Consider the following 21,426-nt stretch of genomic DNA (forward strand, 5'->3'; position numbering starts at 1 on the left):
ATATTCAATATATTCTTTTATACTATACTCTTGATTTTCATACTGATGTTTACTGTGTATACTAAATGTTTACTGGGGCACTGTGGGCCCATGAGTATTGTAATTTCACTCCTCTCTATGTCTTACTCATATTGCAGAATTGACGATATATCTTCCTTGAACCTCTTTAACCCACTGAAGCTTTGTACAAACTTGTGGCATTTTCAAAACAGTCTTTTATCCCATGGTGGTTATACTCAGATACAGTTATTGATGGGAATGCTAAAGAAGTTCAGGGCAGCTGAGACAGTTCGCTCTTTCAGGTGATGCTACAGGTTTTGGAAATTAAACCACTAGCTTGTAGGTGACAGATGCCTCAGTGGTAGCAGCCAAGGACTGAAATACCAAAGGCTTGACTCACATTGGACTTGCATTGTAGTTTAAGTAATCACTGTGTAAAAAACTAACTTCAAAAGGCAAGTGCTACAGGGCTGACAGATGTGGTAGGATTTTCAATCATTCATTCATCTTGCTCTGGTTATGAATGTGTGCATCTCGAATACTCCGTCCATATTTTACAGTGTTTTGTGATAACCTATGAAGTGTTTGTTGTGTAGGTATTGTATTACAAAGGAAAATACTCAAGTGTCTTAAGATCTTGTTTAATCAAGTGTTTGATAGTACATGCCTCATCGTCCACTGTTTAACACAAAGTTACATAACTTCACTCTTCTTCCACATAAATAGCCCCCGTGATTTCAAACTCCAGGGCTCTCCAGTTGAACACATTACCTGGGGTGAACGGATTGTTCTCTACATAATTATTTATTTCAGCATTGGAGAGCACATAGTCCCACATATGGAGATTTGTAATCATACCAATGAAACTCTGTTTTAATTCAAAACCTCCACCATAGGTATCTTGCTCTTGACCTAGAATTGTAATGGGAGGTCCTGTGATGGGTCCAGTTTTGATGAACCTCTTGATAGACGGCTTACCATCCATCCACAGCTGAGCCAGACCATTTTCAGAGTTCCAGGTGGCACATATAGAGTGCCATGTGTTAGGGGGGAAAGACAGTGATAGAAAGTCTGTGCCCCCACCCAAAGCATGGACCCTCATATTATCATCATCGGTCTTAAAGAGGATAAATGTATTGTCGAATGATGTCGTTGCCAAGGAGAAGAGTCCATAGTTCCTGGAGAGATCTGTCATGAACCTAAACGTACACGCTTTCAGTTAGAAACTGTCGTAATTTTTTTTTTTTTTTTTGTTTACAATAGGCTCATGACACAACAGGTTGGTTACCTCATACACAAAGTCACAGATTGTAACTCTGTTCTTGTGGTCAGAAGTTTCACGTGATCTGTGGCAGTCTCTTTGGGGAACACGAAAACTTTCCCTGTCAGATCTGCAAAGGAGAGAAATTAACAAACAAAAGTGATCACAGGAGGAGAGAGCATGCACACTGATAAATCTAGAAATATATAATGTCCTGTGATAACTTTATTTACAAGTATCACAGCACTGTGTTTTTATTTAATATCCAGTACATCATAACCCCTGTTAAAAAGTTGACATACCTTTGGGTGTTGCATAACAAGTTGCCAACATCATCATGAAAACAAAAAGTCTCTCCATCTGAAATTTTATATAGTCAACATATCAATAACAATAGCAAATAGTTTTTTCCTGTATTGAAATAGAAATGAAATAAAATCCCTTTAACTCAGCAATACTGGAAAGGATCATCTTAAGAAGCATTTACGGGTCTTAGGCACAAGGTTTTTCCTCAGTCAAACTAATTCAGTTCAGGTGTTACTGTTTGATATCAACAAATATGGCAAAGACAAAGTTTCCCTTAAACACAAGAACTCTACACACACACAAACACACACACACACACACACACACACACACACACACACACACACACACACACACACACACACACACACACACACACACACACATTCACACACACACACACACACACACACACACACACACACACACACACACACACACACACACACACACACAGGGAGTCCAATAAGGAATAAATAGAGTAACTCTAAGAACATGTCCAAAACTTCAAGCAGCATGAGGAAACAGATAATTAGCAAACAAGTCTGAACCTTTGGAGATACTGACTTGGAGATGTACAGATGCAGTAAAGCTTATTTTACCTTGGCTGTCAGCTTCTGTTCAGAAGTGTGGACGCTCTGGTTCTGCGCTGTTGGTTTTTTATTTGAGATAAATGTTTGTTCTGCTTTCATCACACAGAACTATGGACTATTTCCCAACCACAACTAAAAGTAAAGGTGAATCTCATCAAGGATAACACACCACATAGTCAGTTATCAAATCTTTTATTTTTTTGCAGCTAACTTGTTAACTGTTGGAAATACTTGACATATTTCTTCAATAATGCTGATTCTTTGTCACGTTGATGCCTTAACTTGATTCAGAACTCCAGCAGTCTTTTTTTTTAACAGCTGAGCAAAGTGAAGCCATTTATCACATTTTGATGGTGAATGTTTCTGGTTTGGGTGTGGTTCATAAACCATGAAAGTTACAAATGACTGTGGTTCTCTAGTGGCTGTCATGCAGTACAATTTTGTAACGTCCTGGAATTCAAATTCTTTATTTTGGGACTTTAAGCACATATGAGATTAAAATGTTATGAAATAGATTAATTAATTACAAATGCTGTAATTAATTCAATTAATTGTTTTAATCGCCTGACAGCACTTCTCTAAATATTACTAGACTGGCTGATGCACATCTATGTATAATACATTTTTGCACTAAAATCCTTCTTTGTAATGTAATATTCATACAATCATAGTTACTTATAGTTGTTAAAGTGAAGAGTGAAGTTAAAGAGGATAAATGGTAGTACGTACATGTGCACACCCTGGCCACTCCTACCTACGTCACCGCCCTCATTGTGCCACCCCAGTCTGAAATGTTGCACAGTTGCAGATGAGCTGGTCTTAAGTCACCAAAACATAAAATCGTCAGAGAAATAAATGCTTGTAAAAGTACAAAGTACCTGAAAAATCTACTCAAGTACAGTACTGGAGTAATTGTACTTACTTGCCATTTCTGGCCAACAGTACGTGCAGCAAAAGTAGCAGAGGGGAATGTGAACTTCATGTCAAGTCATGCAACACCCAAAGCCATGATGCTGAAATAAAGACAGAGACTCTCAAAGACACTATCCTGCAAGAGGTCTGTGGTCATGTCAGACACAAGGCACAAAGCTGACCAGTCACAAAGGCCCAGACAAGGCAGGCACAGCCACAGCAGGTTGCCAGAGAAAAGAAAGTTAAGAGGTTGAAACGAAGACAACTAGTACCAAAAAAAAGTTGATCCCAGCTGTTATCAAAGCGGCGATGCACACTTTGCCAACAGTGGTGGAAATGAGCGAAAAGGAGCGCATATACTGTTATATACATATCATTTAAGGCATAAACTTATTTATCTTAACTTTTATTCAAACTGTACTTGTTTGTAGGTTAATAATCATGAAAAATAAATTAGCAGTAGAGCACAGCTGAAGTGGTACAGCTTTGCTGGGAGGTTCTCTCTGCCAACCAGATAGGGTAAGCTGGGACAGGGGCGCCCAGTGCCACCAGGGTACCAAAGCATAAGGACGTTGTTATACGGCACATCAAGATGACACAAAGTAACAAAGCAAGGTAACGATGCATAGCATAGCATAGCACATCATAACAACACTCGGTCAAATAAAACATCTTGACGACACAATGTAATGACAAAGCCATTTAATGTTAGTGTTTGCTACAATTAGTATTAATACTCTTGTTATTGATATTCCTTTCTAAATATAAATAAAGAAATAAAAGGGGCAATTTGATGTTTATAGGAATGTATTGTACCCATGGCAGAAAAGAGCCACCTGTTGGATAAACAGAGTTACATTGGTAGGCAGTTTGACTGTGTCCTGTGAGTATGCCAGCCAGGCAACAAACATTGTCACAGAGAGGCCTGCTGTTGTGAGACTGATGCATAAAATATAGAACACAGACATTGCAGACACTACTGTTGAAGGCAAATCACAAAAAAGTAAAACTGGAATTTGCCAAAATGCATATTGCGGAGTCACAAAGCTTTTTGGCCAATGTCCTTTGGACAGATGAGACAATCAGCTCAAGGTTCACAGACACAGAAATACAAAATAGAGAACACTGTATCTACAGTGATACATGGAATATTATAAATAATAATAAAATAATAAAACATAAATTTTCTATACTGCTTATCCTGTGCTGAGTCACGGGTGGCTGGAACCTATCCCAGCTGTCTTAGGGTGAGGGGCGGGGCACAACCTGGACTGGATACCACTCAATCTCAGAGCTGACACAGATACAGACAACCTTTAATGCACACACACTTACATTGGACTTATATTGTAGTTTAAGTGATTACTGCATTAAAAAAAATTAACTAGAACAGGCAAGTGACACAGGGCTGACAGATGTGGTAGAACTTTCATTCATTCATTCATCTTGCTTTGAGTACAAATGGGTGATATCACAGGTACTACGTCCATATTTTTACAGTCTGGTGTTTTGTGATAATCTGTTAAATGTTTGTGTGTAAGTATTATGTTAAGAAATAAAATACCAACGTGTTTTGAGATCTCAATTAATCAAGTATTTGTGAGTGCCTCATCATCCACTGTTTAACACATAGTTACATTACACTCGTCTTCCACGTACAATTCCCATTCCTTTTCAAACTCCAAAGCTCTCCAGTTAAACACATTGCCTGGAGTAAATGGTTTGTTCTCTACATAATTATTTATTTCAGCATTGGAGAGCACATAGTCCCACATATGGAGATTTGTAATCATACCAATAAAACTCTGATATGAATCAAACCCTCCACCATAGGAATCTTGCTCTTGACCTAGAATTGTAATGGGAGGTCCTGTGATGGGTCCAGTTTTGATGAACCTCTTGATAGACGGCTTACCATCCATCCACAGCTGAGCCAGACCATTTTCAGAGTTCCAGGTGGCACATATAGAGTGCCATGTGTTAGGGGGAAAAGACAGTGATAGAAAGTCTGTGCCCCCATCCAAAGCATGCATCCTGATATTATCATCATCATCGGTCTTAAAGAGGACAAATGCATTGCTGAATGATGGTGTTGCCAAAGAGAAGAGTCCATAGTTCCTGGAGAGATCTGTCATGAACCTGAACAGACATGCTTGCTGTTAGAAACTGGTGTAACTTTTTTTTTACCGTTTACAATAGGCTTGTGACACATCAGGTTAGTTACCTCATACAGACGGTCACAGAGTGGAACTCTGTTCTTGTGGTGAGAAGTTTCACATGAATTCTGGGAGTCTCTTTGGGGAACACGAAAACTTTCCCTGTCATATCTGCACAAGAGAGAAATTAAACAAAAAAGATCACAGGAGGACAGAGCATGCACACCAATAAAAGTATTAATGTTATGTCCTGTGATCATAATACAGGTGCAAGAAAAAGTATGTGAACCCTTTGGAAGTAGCCTACATGGATTCTGCATAATTTTTCATAAATTGTGCTCTGATCTTCATCCAAGTCACAACAAAAGACTAACACAATCAGCTTACAACACAAAGAGCTTTCAGAAGACCTACAAGCAAGAACGGTCGATGTGCATAAAGCTGGAAAGGGTTCCAGAAGTATCTCTAAAACCTTGGTGATTATCAGTCTGTGGTAAGACAAACTGTCTCCAAGTGGGGGAAGTTCAGCTCTGCTACTACCTTCCCAAGTCCTGCAAAGATGCCTGCAAGAGCACAGCTGACACTGCGTAATGAGGTGTGGAAGAATCCTGGAGAGTTCACTAAAGACTTACAGAAATCTCTGGCTAGTGCAAACATCTCTGCTGATGAATTTACAAAAGGAGGACAGCACAGAGAAAGACACTGCTGTCCAAAAATACATATATTTTCTACACATTGAAGTTTGCAAAAGAGCACCCGGATGTTCCACAGCACTACTGGCAAAATATTCTGTGGACAGGTGAAACCAAATTTGAACTGTGTGTGAGAGGAACACACCACACTGTGTTTGTGGAAGAAAGAAGGGACACAAAGGGGCTGTTTACATGACAATGGTTCGAGGCTGAAATGCAAAAGTTTTGTTGCATTTCAGCCTGGCGTTAATGCAGAAACGGCGTTTCAGCCGACCTAAAACGCAAACTTTTGAAAACTTCCTCCAGAGTGGGATTTTTCTGAAACTCTGCCGACATTGTTGCCGTGTAAACAGTAAGCCAGCATACAACAGGACAACAGTAACATTGTTACGATTGTCGTGAACCACTGTGTTGTGCTTGTGCTGCTCAATCTGCTGTATCTACTGACTGTCTTTCAACAAAATGTGCATCTGTTGCCCCACTTTTGCACTAAGTATTCCCCAGTAAACCAGATGATTGGCTCAGCTCTACTGCGGTGGAGATCTACCAAAAGCGGCTTCTGGTTGGTTGAGGTTAGTGCTGTCTAATGAGGGTCAACCAAATATCAAACCCAAGGCTTCACATCATTGTTCCACCCTGCACTGTGAATGTTAACTTGATGTTTAAAAAGAAAAAAAAAAATGTGAAAACACAAAACTGTTTTTGTAATATTTGTTTGAGCAGACCATGATTGTCTATTCTTGTGACTAAGATAAATATTGGAGCACATATAATGACCAATTTATGCAGAAATCCAGGTAATCCCAAAGGGTTTTTATATTTTGTCTTGTAACTGTATGCATACGTATCACAGTTCTAAGTGTTTTTTTTTGTTAAATAATATCCAGTATCATAACCTGTGTTAAAAAGTTGACATACCTTTGGGTGTTGCACAACAAGTTGCCAACATCAACATGAAAATAAAGAGTCTCTCCATCTGAATTTAAAATAGTCAACATATCAATAATAATAGCAAATAGTTTTTTTCCCTGTATTTGTATGGTAATGAAATCAGATCATTAACCTCAGCAAAACTTTAAATCATTGTCTTAAGGAGCATTTACAGGTCCTAAGCACAAGTTCTTTCCTCAACCAGACTAAATCGGTTCAGGTGTTACTGTTAAACATCAACAAATATGGCAAAGAAAAAGCTTTACTTTAACACAAGAAACATACACACATACAGTGTAGATATGAGAGTAACTTTACAAAAATGTTCAAGCTTCAAGCAGCATGAAGAAACAGATAATTAGCAAACAAGTCTGAACCTTTGGAGATACTGACTTCGAGATGTACAGATGTAGTAAAGCTTATTTTACCTTGGCTGCCAGCTCCTGTTCAGAAGTGTGGACGTTCTGGGTCTGTGCTGTTGGTGCCAATTTCATTTGAGAGAAATGTTTGTTCTGCTTTCATCACAGAGAACTATGGACTATTTCCCAACCACAACTAAACAGCAAAGTTGAATAACACAGCACATGGTCAGTTATCAAATGTTTTATATTTTGGTAGATACCGTGTTAACTCTTGGAAATACTTGATGTTCTCTTTTGATGGTGCTGATTATTTGACACATTACTTCTTTTAATTGATTCAGAACTCCAGCAGTTTTTTAATGGCTTCAAAAGTATTTGCCAATTTTTTTTTAATTTTTTTTTATTCTTATAAGACTATGACAAGATACACATGTGGAAGTTGGTTGTACACTTATAATAAAGAAAAAAAACTCACAATGGCCACTCTGGAAACTGACAAATAAATTATGAATGAAAAAAACATTAAAAAATGCTTTTAAACTGTGATTTAACAGACTTATCTGAAATAATTATAAAAAAAAAATAAAAAAGTAAGATCAAATAAAAAATACTACTGGAAGCTGTCTGGACCAAAAATGATGGTAACCTGTCCAGTAATTAAAGGGCCTTGAGAAGTGATCTTGAAAAAGTCTCCCTTTAACCCTAACCCAGACACTCTGGTTCTAAGCTGTTGGCCCCAATTTCATTTGAGATGACTGTTTGTTCTGCTGTCATCACAGAAAACTTTGTATTATTTTTCCAACCAAACAGCAAATGCAAAATCTTGTCGAGGGTGACACAACATGTGGTCAGTTATCACATGTTTTATATTTTGGTGAATAACTAGTTCACTGTTGAAAATACTCGACAGTTTCAGTGGATGATGCTGACCTTGCTACATTGCCTTTACTTGATTCAGAACTCCAGCAGTCTTTTTTTTTTTTTCTTTTACTGTGGAAGAGCTGGTTTATGTTGTAGTGAAATGTTTTTAAAAATTATGACGTACAAATTCCAATGATGGCTAGTTTCTGCTCAACTGTGAGTCTGCTCCACAGGTCTGCTTACAAAACTTGTTCTAAAATTAAAATATCTTATAGGAAAGTAAATAAAATATTGTTTTATTGTTTGATCTTTGTTTTTAATTTATAAGCACTGCTGCATGCCGTATTTATAATAAGAAATGTAAATTAGTTATTACTTTTTTCCCTTCTCTATAAACAGACAGCATTACCCATAAGCCCTGGTGATGACGTATTAGCCTCAGACGTCAAGATGGTGCTCGAAAGCACAATGGTCTGGTAAGAGATTAAAAATATATTAAAAGTCAATGTTAAAAGACCTATTTTGTTCCTAACAAGCCGCAGATTGATGGATTATGTACCCATCTTGATGCTTCAATTGTCGTGACTTTTGTCTGTCTTTCATTGCTTGGTTTTTAAGTGAAGATGCTCTGTCAATTGCCTGAGTCACTCTGTAACGTAGCTAACGTTAGCAAGCCAGAGCTCACTGTCTGTTGTTAAAGTCTGTGGCCGTCGATCGTCTCATGTGATATTAAAGCATACGAATGTTTCGTCTCTAACTTTTTTATTTTGGAGCCCGGATACTCAATCAAAATTACTCTTCCATCTAGGTGAAGCTGGCTTTGTTTTGACGCTTTAGCATTAGCTGGCTAACGAATCCTAGCCCATGACATACTCAAAACAACTGATCAAATGGGATCTTTTGTGGCGTTTTTGCTGTTTAGATTGTAATTTTTGACTCTCTCTGCAACGGCATCGACAGTGACAACCTTGTCGTATGATTTATAGCACACTGAAATTTGATTTGAGATCACTTTAAAGATTTTTTAATCAATAACGTTTGGAATTTCTGCTTGATGAGTTACCTGTATCATTATCATTCTCCAGAAGTATGGCGGGGTCTATTACGTGTTCACGTACATATTGTAATGCTGAGTCTTGGCTTATAACAACCAATGCGGATACAGACTGTATATGTAATGTAATCATTTGCCTAAGTTGTGACTAGTATTTCCCATTTTTTCTCCAAGTGTGGACAACAGTGAGTACATGCGCAATGGAGACTTCTTGCCCACCAGGCTGCAGGCTCAACAGGATGCAGTTAATATAGTTTGCCACTCAAAGACACGTAGCAACCCTGAAAACAATGTTGGCCTCATTACCATGGCAAAGTAAGAAGCACAGAGCTTTAATAAATTTTCTGACAGTATCATCAATTCAACATACAATAAAACGTGTCCCGTGTCTTATTGCAGCAACTGTGAAGTGCTGACCACACTGACTCCAGACACAGGCAGGATACTGTCAAAGCTGCATGCTGTGCAGCCTCGAGGGAACATCAGCTTCTGCACTGGCATCAGGGTGGCACATGTAAGTTTGTGATTCAGTACATATTTTGTGTTTTGATTTTCTAACAGGAAAAATGTTCCTAAATGCCTTTTTGGAAAGTTCTATTGTCCTAGATATTCAAAGATATAAATTTGTCACTTAGTCTTTCTTTTTTGCTTTGTATCTTTTTGTAGCTGGCACTGAAGCACCGTCAAGGTAAAAACCACAAGATGCGCATTATTGCTTTTGTCGGCAGTCCAGTGGAGGACAATGAAAAAGATGTAAGTCAAGATGTGGCTCATGTTAGACTGTTTTAATGATCTTTGTTTTGTATGTGGCTAACTTTGTGTCATTTTTTGTCCACTTGTTGTTCAGCTTTCTTTTTTTACATTACATAGTTTTGCAGATTTTTCTTACGTAAAAACTATGATCATACTTGTCTTATTCCCCTGATGTTTTTTTCTACCGACATTGTTTATTCTTGCAGCTCGTCAAAATGGCAAAGCGTCTAAAGAAGGAAAAAGTCAGTGTGGATGTCATTAACTTTGGAGAAGAGGTCAGTATTTACCAAAGCTAAACACTTTCTTTCACGTTTGTTATTTTATACATGCTTACCCTCAGTCTTCCTTGCTCTTACAGGAAGCTAACACAGAGAAGCTAACAGCGTTCATCAACACACTGAATGGCAAAGAAGGTGCTGGCTCCCACCTAGTCACAGTGCCTCCAGGACCCAGCCTGGCTGATGCCTTACTTTCCTCACCCATCTTGGCTGGAGAGGGAGGTGCAGTGTTGGGACTGGGTGCCAGTGACTTTGAGTTTGGAGTGGATCCCAGTGCTGACCCAGAGCTGGCTTTGGTAAGAGAGAAGACAAAAGATGCTACAGTAACTAGAATATGTCATATAGTTATCATCATTTCAACAGCAAACTGTCTTATGTTTTGATGTTGAGGGGTTAACGGTCGCTGTTTTTTTTAATGTATCTTGGCTGCTTTTGTTACTCCTGTTAATCTATTTTTTGAGCGTTAAAGTATTTCTGTTGTCTTTCTTTCTTTCCTCTACTTGTTCTTTCTTTCTTTCTTTCTTTCTTTCTTTCTTTCTTTCTTTCTTTCTTTCTTTCTTTCTTTCTTTCTTTCTTTCTTCAAAAAGGCTCTGCGAGTGTCCATGGAGGAGCAGAGACAGCGCCAGGAAGATGAAGCTCGCAGAGCTGCTGTTGCATCAGCTGCAGAAGCTGGCATTTCCTCACCTACTGCAGATGGTTAGAAAAAAAAATCCTGTTATTTAATTTGATATCACTGATACTAATTTCTGCCTATCTTGTGTTGACAGTTTTTAGCTGCCAAACTGGTTGTGTTCACGCTGCATATTTCTCGCTTTCTTCTGCAGAGTCAGAGGAAGCCCTGTTGAAGATGTCTGTGCCACATACAGAATCATCCACACCTGCTCTGCCAGACTTCAGCCGCATGACAGAGGATGAGCAGATCGCCTACGCTCTGCAGATGTCCATGCAGGGAGCGGGAGCAGGTTGAACACTGATTCTGAACTTTCCTGTCAACTAACAAGCAAGCCTGTTGCCAAACTGAAATCCAGTATTTGTCACATTAAAAAATGTGCAAAGCAGGTAGCAGAGTCATTTAAAGCTCTTCCAATTCTTTTAAGTAATAGTTGGATCCATCAGTACTTTTTTGGCTCACAGTGGAAGATTTTTAGACAAAATAAAATGGTTTCAGTATTTTAGAATAGAGTTTCTTTTACTTTTAATTTGCCTTTATGGCTTTAAAAAGTATTTTTGCTGCAGATTAGATAAGCTGAAAAAAATTTAATAGGTGCACCTTTTTGAAAACTTAGTGGTCTGTGTTTGTACATTTCCTATTTGCATCAATTGCTAATATAACGAAAACTACTGCCCAAATACTTGTATTTTTTTTTATATCTGATGAATGTTGCCTGCAGAATTTGGTGCTGAGGATATGGACACAGGAGCTGATGTTGACTCTAGTAAGGCTAAGGTAAGCTCAAACCTTCAGGAGTTCTTTTTTGATTTTTCATGTGATAGCAAAGTGTTTGTTAATGATGAACCACAAGAATATTTTTTCTGCACCTAGGATGAAGAGGACTACGATGTTATGCAGGATCCAGAGTTTCTCCAAAGTGTGCTAGAAAACCTTCCAGGGGTTGACCCCAACAATGAAGCCATTCGTAACGCCATGGGCTCTCTGGCTTCCCAGACAGGCTCCAAACCTGACACCAAGAAGGATGAGGAGAAAAAGAAATAAACATCCAATCAGAGGAACTTAATACATGATAAATGAAAACAAGACCTCAGACTTGCTTTGCATGTATTTTTTTCCACAGTAAGGCTGTCATTCTCTTCAACAGGACCCATTTGTTTATCTTCGGTTTATGTGGCTGTGTAAGCTGTCACCTGTAAACAATTTCATACTTTATGTTCCATAGTTTGTCTCAGTTGGAATTTCTTTTTGTGTGAAGCAGTAATGCTCACTTTGGAACTTTTGTAATGTAATCACTCAATAACAGTGCTGACTTAATAAATTTTGAGATTTCAAAGTAGTGAATGTTTTGTTAAATGGCTTATTGAATCCTTAGCATTATTGCTTTTTCAAATCAAAAATGAACATGATTCCAGTATTAGAACATGATTCATCACATTCAGACCAAATTAAAAATTGGCAACAAAATATTTATATGACCATTACTTTCTCAACATAGATACATATACCTAGTAAGCTCAGACCAAAAAGCCATAAAATTAATCATTGTAACTCTCCAAAATAGCGGATGCCGTTCGTGATGTAAAAACTTTTTTTGAAAAGATAATACAGGGGATCAATGTAACAAACGTTATTGTCTTTGTTGTACCGTAAATTTGCGTGATACTCGTAGACTGTTGTGATGAATCGTGAATCTAGTCAGTCTGAAATTGAAGGACCTGGAGGCTCGTGGGAAATCATTGTCGCATTTGATGACGAGAAAACTGTGCGCCTGAAAAATTAGCCCGGAACTAACTTCTCAAACTAGCAGGTAAATAAAACTAATAAATCACGTTTCAGTCTTTCTGCAAACTTAAGAGCCATGAAACGCATGAAATATGGTTAATTTTATGTTTCACTGACTAGCTCTGGTATGGCCGAAATCGTTTTTTAGACGACTTGAGAAAAGTTGACGTTAGCAAAGCTAACAGAGATGCTAAAGTTTAGCTGAGTGCCATCCAGAGGACCCACTTGTTGCAACATGACAAGTGACACGCAGAATAAGTCTCTGCTAAGTCGTTATCAGTAAACCCAGAGCCACTGAAAGACTCACTGCTCCCTGTCGTTATACTCGACCGAATGTAACATCAGCTGTAACGTTTTTTATGTCAACGAGACAGTCATGTTTGAGGCTCAGCTGTGCCATTTTGTCAAGTTTAGATTAACTGTTCTGAATCATTAACATTGACTGTGCCATCGTGGAAAAAAAAAAAACTTATACTGGTACATGACACATTGTAAAAACTGCTGTGACTTTTATTGCCCTGTTAGATTTGAGCCCCGTGCTGGCAATGGGGGACATGAAGACCCCAGACTTTGATGATTTACTGGCAGCTTTCGACATCCCTGACATTGATGCAAAAGAGGCCATTCAATCAAGTCCTGAGGAAGACCATGATGACGAAGGCACTGATGGTGATGAGGGAAAGAGTGGATCTCCTTTATGCTTTCCCTCCCCTTCGGCCTCACACAGTGAACCCCCAGTGGTCAGTGTCATTGTGAAGAACAAAGTTCAGTCTGAGTCTTTTGAAGATGCGAAGGAGCCTGTAAAGAATAAAACAGATAATTCCTCAAGCAGTGGTTTAAACCCTCAGGTAAAAGTTAAGTTTAGTGACAGCACATCACATTTTGGTCCCAAAATGCCTGCTGATGCCCATGAATCCCTGATTGCCAACGGAGTTGAGGATCCCATCCCCAAGGAACGGGGACCATCCAGCTCAGAGCCATGTTCTCCACCAATACCATGCACACAGATCACCCTAGAGGATCAGAGTGGTAGAGGAGCTGGGGTTGGATCAGGCCAGGACTCAACTGATGTGAACAATTTGAAGCCTCATTTACGCCTTCAGCCTTCTGCAAGGGTCAGTCTCAACTCCTCCACTCCCCCACGCCAACACTCCATCAGCCCTCACCCTCCTTCATCCCCAGAGGAGGATAAAACTTATCCCATCAGCAATCCATCTCCCCCCTCATCACCGAAAAACAGGACTCTTCGGACTGTTATGCACTCAGATGAAAGTGACTCTGAGCCAGACTTGGGAGGTCCACTAGTTATCCAGGAGAGCCCAGAATCTGAAATGTCTTCCCCTCCAAATGTCAGACGTAGAGTAAGAGAACGGCCCAAGCTGTTTGAGTCTCCTGTGTCCACATCCAGTTCAGCGTCCCATCCGCCTCCTCTTCCTTCTCTTGCACCTGCAAATCCCAAACCCCAACTTGTGGAAAAGGAGCTCCCTACCCTGTCCAGTCATCCCTCCTCAGCCCTGCAGCCAAAGAGCCCCCAGGGTGAGCCCTCTGTCAGCACAGACCCCAGATCAGTGCAGGAGGAGAAATACTTTGAGCATGTTATTGATGAGAGGGACTCGCCTGAGAGCCCACCACCCAGTGAGACAGGTCTTGCTGTCCCCAATAATAGCAGCAGCCACGATTGTGCTGAGACATCAAGTATGGCTGCAAATCACAGGAATGGTCACCAGCAAGAGGAAATGATGGAAGTTGAGTCAAGAGAAGAAGAAAGTTCTGGAGATCCTCAAGATTTGGGTGAAGAAAAGATGGAAGAAGGTGAGAATTTAACTGAGGGGAGCAGTGGTGCCGACTGTAAGGATTACCTGACTGCTGATGTTACAGAGGCTGTTTCAACTCCATTGCGTCCCCTTAAGGTTAAAATTAAAACATCCACAGGAAGCATTACAAGAACAGTGACTGGTGCTGCACCCAAGAAAGGTGTAAGAACCACCATCAAGGGCGTGAGCGCTTCAAAACCTTCACCAGAGCGTCACAACACAAGATCCAAGAAGGAGTTGGCACAACATTCTCAGCTGCCTCTGGATAACAAAGACAAAATTTTATCTGAAGCCCAGCACAAAGTTTCCCCCACAGCTGTCAGCATCACTAAAACCGTAGCCCTTCCTTCGGTCTCTGTCACCTTTCCTAAAGTCACCCCAGGGGCGATTGGTGCTCGCAGCCTGGCTACAAGAGGTGTGTACAGTGGGACAGCGCTTTCTGCTTCAGCACCACTGCTCCCGCCTCAAAGTGGCAGCAGACCTGCTTCCATAGTTAACAGCACAGGGGCGACCATATCGAAGAGTCAGACCAACCTGGTGGAGGCTTTCAACAAGATCCTTAACAACAAGAACCTGCTGCCCAGCTACAAACCAGACCTGAGTTCCCCTCTACCTGCTGAGTGGGGCCTTCCTCTACCTGCACAGGTACGCTTGTTTTCTTACCACCACCATGCAAAACAATTAGTAATATAACTTAACATAAAAAAATAGTTTTATTATCTGCTGTTGTAAAGAACTGCCTTTCATTGTTGCAACAATGACTAGAAAGTGCTATTTTATTTTATTCTAATAATGTTTTCACATGTAAGAGTCTGAATGTTTGATGTACTTGCAGGGCTACCGGTGTCTGGAATGTGGTGACGCCTTCGCACTGGAACAGAGTTTAGTGCGACACTACGCTCGCCGCTCCCTGAGGATCGAAGTGACCTGTAATCACTGCGCCAAGCGTTTGGCCTTCTTCAACAAGTGCAGCCTGCTTTTACATGCCCGAGAGCACAAGGAGAAAGGCCTGATCATGCAGTGTTCACACCTGGTCATGAAACCGGTACCTGTGGAGCAGATGATTAGCCAGCAGGAAGCCACGGCTATTGGTTCGTTGGCGAATTCTCCTCTTTACTTGTTGTGGTTCATGTCTTCGAGTGTTTCTAATTCCTCAGGCTCCATTTCTTTTGTTCGTCTCTTCAGGAGCATCAGCATCATCTTTAGGCAACATCGCCTCAAACCAAACACTCTCACCAAGTAAATTAACACCCAACAAGAGAGCAGAGGCAGCGCAGTACATCAGCAATAAGTGCCCGGAGTGTCAGGCTCAGTTCAGCTCCAAAGAAGAAGTGGCTGAGCATTTCCAGGAAGTCAAAGCAGCCCAAACCACAGTAAGTCTTTTTAGAGGAAGGGGAGAAAAAGAAACTAGATATTAGTTTCCAAATGGTGCGGAAGTTAAGTTGTACTCGATTTATCTCGTACTATTTATTTCCAGCCATGCACAGAGTGTTCTCCTCCCATGCTCCTGCCCAACAGCTGCAGTGCAGCAGCTCATCAACGCATCCACCAAGGCTGCCCTCCTCATGTGTGCCCAGAGTGTGGAGGCACGACCAAGCAGCCTCTGCTTCAAACACATCTAGATGAGAGCTGTTTGCACTTTGCACGTCGCATCGGTTACAGGTGGGACACCTCCCTGTTTGATAAAATAAATGTCCAAAACTGCTTGATGCTGCTTGATACTCACAGAGATGCTGTTTGTTATGATGTAATTAGGGATGGGAATTTACAGTGATTCCTATATTCAAATACTCCTAATATCTAATGAACAGATATTTACAGATTGCTTTTATTTTAACTGTACACAAAAACAGGGTCTGTTGGACACTGACCTTCCAGCCTGTAAAATTAGTCTTTACATACATTTTTCCACTCTTGTAGATGTTGTTCGCTGTGGCCGTGACTAGGTATTCATCCCTACTTTTCTTGACTGACATGTCACAGGTGTAGCAGAAGGTTCTGTATTTGTTATGCTTTTGCTTTCGGTGTGATAACATGTTCCTAGAGACTAGCCGTAGCTGCCGTAAAACAGTTATTTTTGCTGAAATCTGGCTTGGTGTGCTGAAGCCTTGGCTGAAGAAGTCGTACGTTTGTATCCTGTCGATAACTTTCTTGGGTCACACATGTAAAGCTGTGTGTTTTCAAGTTATGTCGCTAAAAGCAGCACTTGCACAGGTGCAGGGATAAAAAAATGTTATTCAAATAATGGGGTCAATGGCAGGTTTTGGAGTACTGGATTACTCGTGCCCATCCCTAATGTGTAGCAGCCGTGGTCCCAGCAAAGGGTGTTTTCTTCATCTGTCTTTTTATGTGTTTGTCTTTTCATTTCAGGGTAATACTTTCTGTTTTCCAGCCACTGTTACTTTTTATTTTGTTTGAGACCCTAATCATCAAAAACTAAGTGTGTCAAATTTCTCTGTCTTTCTTTCCTTGCAGATGCTCCAGTTGCCTGGTGGTGTTTGGAGGCCTGAACTCGGTGAAGTCCCACATCCAACAGGCTCACTGTGATATGTTCCACAAGTGCCCCAGCTGTCCCATGGCTTTCAAATCTGCTCCCAGTACACAGAGCCACATCAGCTCCCAGCACCCCACAGTGACCGAGGGACAGACAATGTACGTGTACATACACATACACACACACACACACACACACACACACACACACACACACACACACACAGATATCTCTTTTACTCATGAGGACACCCGTTTATCCTTTTATCAGCTGACCTAACCTCTTATTCTCTCACAGGTTGATTTATAAGTGCGTCATGTGTGACACAGTTTTTTCAAACAAGCCCCTGCTCTACGTCCACTTTGACACCCATCTAGCCAATCAAAAGGTGCAGGTGTTTAAATGCCCTGAGTGCACCAAACTGTTTTCTCAGAGGAACTCCCTCCTGGATCATTACAAGGTACACACGTTTTTGGAATATCAAATGTCAAAGCAGACAAACAGAAACATTGAATCAACTGTAAATCACGCTCTGTTTTCTGAGCTCTGTTAATCAAACTACTCTCCCTGTTTTCTCAGACCCATAAGACCCTGGTTTTAAAAAAGGAGCTGTCTTCACCTCCAGCTTCTTCCTCTCGTTCTCAACCTGCTCTGAAGTCAGAGAGCTCAGATGGGAAGGAATGGATGGATGAAGACAAAGAGGACAAAGTTAAGAAAGAGAGGACGAAGGCCCCATCTGGGTGGAAGTGTGCGCCTTGCCATGCGCAGTACTCAGATCGAGGGGACTACATTGCCCACATGGCTCAACAACATGGCAGGGTGTGGGAGTCTTCATCTCTACTTAGCATGAGGCTTCCAGGACGACCAGATTTGTTTGTTTGAAACGTGGGATATGAATGTTAATTATGTGCTTGTGTTGTGCAGATCCTGAAAAATTTTCCGTGTAACAAGTGTGACAGCTCGTTCACCACCACCTCCAGTATGAGACGTCACATCAGAGACAAACATAAAGTCACCGGTCGAAGCTTTCGCTGCAAGTGAGTTTAACATATTCTGCAAGTTTAATCTCTGTTTTAACCATAGACTGTATAAAGAGTGGACAGCGTGGCTCCGCCGTTGATCATTGTACGGTTTTGAAGCCAAAATACCCCCGTCACAGGCACAGCCGTTGTAGCAGTTTGCAGCCAGAGTCTGCACAGTAGAGACGATGAGGGGTTCTGGGAGAATCTGAGAGGAGCTGGGTGACAAAAATAATAAAAAAATTTTTTCGAGAGTCTAATCACTTCTTGACTCTACCTCCCGACATATTTTACAATCCCTGAAAAAAATACACAAGAACAGCACCTGTCAATTATTGTTTATCGTTACATAAAACCTTGTTTTTAACCTTTTGTAACTAATGAAAACGAAACTTTTTAGAAAAAAAGGGGACTAGAATACAAGACAGCCAAATAATATCTTCAAATCACCACAACAATCGGACATAAGAAACTTTTCTACGAGGTGTATTAATTCTTTTTAAAGTTTGACTACAGCCCATCTGGAATGACTGGAAAACCAGATATTTTAACCTATACTGCAGCCAGCCACCAGGGGGAGCAGTTTTTTGTGGTGACCTCACCTCAAGCCGATCAAGCGGACGTCCAATTTTTTTACAGTCTATGGACACGACAGAGACACATATTTATGTTGGTACACCATATAAAACTGGATTTTGCGTAATATGTCCCCTTTAATTCTCCGGTTGAAGGATTCTGTGTGGTTGACTTACAGAAAACGACACTGCTGTGGAGGAGGATGAAGAAAATTAATTTAGCAGAAACATTCTCAAGTTTGAGTTATGCCAGCTTTAACAGACTCCTGAAGATTTCCTGGAATAACTGCAGATGTTATTGTTTCTGTTTTCTCAGGTTTTGTAGTGAGAGCAAGAAAACGTTCAGCAGCAGAGCGTTGTTGGAGAGACATGTCAAGCTGAGACACAGCCTGGACGCAGACAGCATGAACATGTCGATGGTAAGGCGCACTGTGGGCGTTTTCTCTTCACATATAAAACACTTCCCACCAACTTCTTGAACACTAGATTTCTTTTGATGTCAGGCGAGCGGGGATGGGGCAGATAGTTCATCTGAACACGACAGCAATCTGGGGACTCGCCGGAGACGCAGGAGCGCTGTGAAGAAGGAGCCGGACGAGGAGTCAGCAGACGGGGTGAGTCCGGTGAAGAAGCTGCAGTCCTCTCACTCCTCTGCTTCTGAGTCTGGGTTCCGCTGTGCCCCCTGCGGCTTCACCACAGAGGACCAGGCGTTGTTCCTCGAGCACATCAGCCAGCACCAGAGAGGAGGGGCGGAGGGCGGCGGTCAGCAGTGCCAACAGTGCGGCACCTGCTTCACATCCACCTCCTCACTGGCACGCCATCGCTTCATCACACACAAAATCAGAAACGCATTCACTGAAAACAAGCAGCAGTCTGTGAGCGCACATCCAGCTTCTTCCCCTGGTAACAAGAGGAGCCAAGAGGAAAAGAGTTCTCTGGATGGCTCAGCTCCAGCATCGCCGTCATCTGTGGCTCCAGGGATGGAAGAAGAGGGCTCGCTGACTTGTAGAGTTTGTGGGAAACAGTTTGAAAAAGCATCAGATCTAAATACACACTTCAGAACTCATGGTATGGCTTTTATCAGTGCCAGAAACGCAGGAAAAACAATCTAATAGGTGGCGAAGTAGATACCGACTTCTCAAGTTTTTATACCTATGCATAAGTTCAGCCAAAGATGAGTGAACTGGGGTTCATTTGTGTGGAACGTGTGGAGTAAATTTGACAGATAATAATAGTGTGCTACTGTGATTGATGGAACCAAATCCTGCTGTGATAAAAAGCTGTTTTAATGAATGTGAGCAGACCGTGGAATGTGTCCTTTGTTGATTTAATATTCTCACCCTACATTAGATGGATCTTTAACATGCGACCAAGGTATTTCTCTGTGAAGATCTTTGATTTGTTTTACTGTAGAGGAAAAATGACCATAAAGCAAATGTTCAGGTGACTCCTAAGTGTACAAACTTTAAACTTCTTGTTCACCATAGACCGTAGATTCACTACTTTAAACTTATGATCTCAAACACTTAGTGAATGGGTCACAATGAAAACTTGCATCTTTTATAACTACCAACGTTAGACTTTGACAAATCAGGATAATCCACAGAGAAATTAAAACACATTTGTTTTTAAACTCTTTTTAAGTCAGGTCTAAAAATGCACCAGCAAACAGAGCAGATCTTTCAGATTAGTCTTCAAATTCAGTTGTTGACTTGTATTTAATTAAGTCGTCACAAGACTGATAGTTTAACGAGACTTGATATTTTTCAAATACTTGTAAGAAGTCAGAATTCCTAATTTTGTGCTTTTCTTGCCGTGCTTGAGGAATCTGACACCAGGGCACATTTTAATAAAAGACTTTAACCACCTGGTTTTCTAGCTTAGACTTTAACACATCTTGTTTCTTTATTTTTTATGTTGTGTTTGTGTGTATATGAAAAATATTTTAGAACAAAACCAAGACTGGATTTTATTTCCCGTCAAGTTTCACATTTCTGTCAGTTTTTTGTCTCTCTAACAGACGTTTGCTCCTGTTGGTAAATCTAGTGACAACTTTTATGAGCAATTTCAAGGCTCTGTGTGTAACTTTAACTCATTATTAATACCTCTGTGAAAGAGTAGAATGTGATCTAAAAACTCTACTTGTCGAACTGATTAAGCCTTCACTAAAGTGTCTTCAGTTTCTAGTGAATGCTGTAAAACTGAGATAAACTTTTGATTCCCTGAGTGCAGTGTACTGTATTTACATCATAATCACTCATCTTCTGTGTGACCTGTTAGAGCCTGAAATGTAACGACGACCCCAATGTAACATGTTTTGGCGAAAGTTACTACATTCTGGGTGTTATTACATTTCTTAAATTACACTTTGGGTCGTTGTTACATTTCGGGGTTTGGGTGAAGTTAAAAATATGACTTTCCTCTTTTCATGACTTAACCAGGTTTTATGGAAATATTGTAAACAGAACATTTGTATATGTATAAATTCTTTATTTTCAGTTCATCCTCACTGACAGGAGTCTACTTAGTGTATCTGTTGTATTTTGTATGAAGAGATTAATGGTTTAAGTGCTGTGTTTTTATCCTTAATACACATTTTTTTTGCTTTGCAAACAGCTGATGTAATGAGAAACTGACTCTTGGATCTGACATCAGGATCAGTAAAAGAGCTAATATCTGTACACTCAGCTGATTTTTAGAGCAACTCTCCCTTTGATGCGCTGCAGCTGCCGGTGGCCCACTGATGCTTGTGTTAACTACTCAGGAGGTTATCCAATGCTAACCTGTTTGTTAGTAAAAAATGTGAATGAATGTGGGATAGTGTCTTGTATTTTTTTGAGTCAACATTCATTCAGCAATGGATGAGTAAATATTTTATTATTTGTCCTTGAGATTTCCACTTTACATATTC

The 21,426-nt window shown here is 40.5% G+C and overlaps 4 protein-coding genes across 4 annotated transcripts; 2 read left to right on the plus strand and 2 right to left on the minus strand.

Moving 5' to 3' along the window:
- Window positions 1–703: 703 nt before the first annotated feature.
- Window positions 704–1,621, minus strand: LOC141801210 (C-reactive protein-like). Its single transcript, XM_074684179.1, has 3 exons — window positions 1,564–1,621; window positions 1,289–1,391; window positions 704–1,199 (listed from the first exon to the last, which is right to left on the minus strand). Exons 1-3 carry the CDS (start codon window positions 1,619–1,621, stop codon window positions 704–706), a joined length of 657 nt encoding a protein of 218 aa, XP_074540280.1.
- Window positions 1,622–4,334: 2,713 nt separating this feature from the next.
- On the minus strand, window positions 4,335–6,896 carry LOC141801148 (C-reactive protein-like). Its single transcript, XM_074684093.1, has 3 exons — window positions 6,839–6,896; window positions 5,297–5,399; window positions 4,335–5,211 (listed from the first exon to the last, which is right to left on the minus strand). Exons 1-3 carry the CDS (start codon window positions 6,894–6,896, stop codon window positions 4,695–4,697), a joined length of 678 nt encoding a protein of 225 aa, XP_074540194.1. The 3' UTR covers window positions 4,335–4,694.
- A 1,580-nt stretch (window positions 6,897–8,476) lies between these two features.
- Window positions 8,477–12,161, plus strand: LOC141800828 (26S proteasome non-ATPase regulatory subunit 4-like). The gene is made up of 10 exons (XM_074683637.1): window positions 8,477–8,549; window positions 9,302–9,442; window positions 9,527–9,641; window positions 9,794–9,880; window positions 10,087–10,155; window positions 10,239–10,454; window positions 10,746–10,854; window positions 10,983–11,120; window positions 11,550–11,605; window positions 11,702–12,161. The coding sequence occupies exons 1-10, from the start codon at window positions 8,524–8,526 to the stop codon at window positions 11,870–11,872; spliced, it is 1,128 nt and encodes a 375-aa protein (XP_074539738.1). The 5' UTR covers window positions 8,477–8,523; the 3' UTR covers window positions 11,873–12,161.
- Window positions 12,162–12,508: 347 nt separating this feature from the next.
- On the plus strand, window positions 12,509–21,080 carry znf687a (zinc finger protein 687a). The gene is made up of 11 exons (XM_074683089.1): window positions 12,509–12,638; window positions 13,139–15,072; window positions 15,263–15,518; window positions 15,613–15,800; window positions 15,905–16,089; window positions 16,903–17,079; window positions 17,219–17,381; window positions 17,501–17,740; window positions 17,846–17,958; window positions 18,832–18,934; window positions 19,019–21,080. The coding sequence occupies exons 2-11, from the start codon at window positions 13,159–13,161 to the stop codon at window positions 19,625–19,627; spliced, it is 3,948 nt and encodes a 1,315-aa protein (XP_074539190.1). The 5' UTR covers window positions 12,509–12,638; window positions 13,139–13,158; the 3' UTR covers window positions 19,628–21,080.
- The last annotated feature ends 346 nt before the right edge of the window (window positions 21,081–21,426 follow it).

The sequence above is a fragment of the Halichoeres trimaculatus genome, unplaced genomic scaffold (genome assembly GCF_033239565.1).
Source record: "Halichoeres trimaculatus isolate MK-OKI-2021-1 unplaced genomic scaffold, fHalTri1.1 fHalTri1_scaffold_12, whole genome shotgun sequence".
Taxonomy (NCBI): Eukaryota; Metazoa; Chordata; class Actinopteri; order Labriformes; family Labridae; genus Halichoeres; species Halichoeres trimaculatus.

Excerpts from the sequence above, each read along its gene's own strand:
- znf687a (XM_074683089.1), top strand. The coding sequence starts at position 13,159 with ATGGGGGACATGAAGACCCCAGACTTTGATGATTTACTGGCAGCTTTC. Across the intron at positions 15,519-15,612 it reads GCAGGAAGCCACGGCTATTG|GAGCATCAGCATCATCTTTA; the intron begins GTTCGTTGGCGA and ends TCGTCTCTTCAG. Across the intron at positions 17,741-17,845 it reads TGGCTCAACAACATGGCAGG|ATCCTGAAAAATTTTCCGTG; the intron begins GTGTGGGAGTCT and ends TGTGTTGTGCAG.
- LOC141800828 (XM_074683637.1), top strand. The coding sequence starts at position 8,524 with ATGGTGCTCGAAAGCACAATGGTCTG. Across the intron at positions 9,642-9,793 it reads CTGGCATCAGGGTGGCACAT|CTGGCACTGAAGCACCGTCA; the intron begins GTAAGTTTGTGA and ends ATCTTTTTGTAG. Across the intron at positions 10,156-10,238 it reads TCATTAACTTTGGAGAAGAG|GAAGCTAACACAGAGAAGCT; the intron begins GTCAGTATTTAC and ends TTGCTCTTACAG.
- LOC141801148 (XM_074684093.1), bottom strand. The coding sequence starts at position 6,896 with ATGGAGAGACTCTTTATTTTCATGTTGATGTTGGCAACTTGTTGTGCA. Across the intron at positions 5,400-6,838 it reads TTGTTGTGCAACACCCAAAG|ATATGACAGGGAAAGTTTTC; the intron begins GTATGTCAACTT and ends TCTCTTGTGCAG. Across the intron at positions 5,212-5,296 it reads TCTGTGACCGTCTGTATGAG|GTTCATGACAGATCTCTCCA; the intron begins GTAACTAACCTG and ends ATGTCTGTTCAG.
- LOC141801210 (XM_074684179.1), bottom strand. The coding sequence starts at position 1,621 with ATGGAGAGACTTTTTGTTTTCATGATGATGTTGGCAACTTGTTATGCA. Across the intron at positions 1,392-1,563 it reads TTGTTATGCAACACCCAAAG|ATCTGACAGGGAAAGTTTTC; the intron begins GTATGTCAACTT and ends TCTCCTTTGCAG. Across the intron at positions 1,200-1,288 it reads TCTGTGACTTTGTGTATGAG|GTTCATGACAGATCTCTCCA; the intron begins GTAACCAACCTG and ends GTGTACGTTTAG.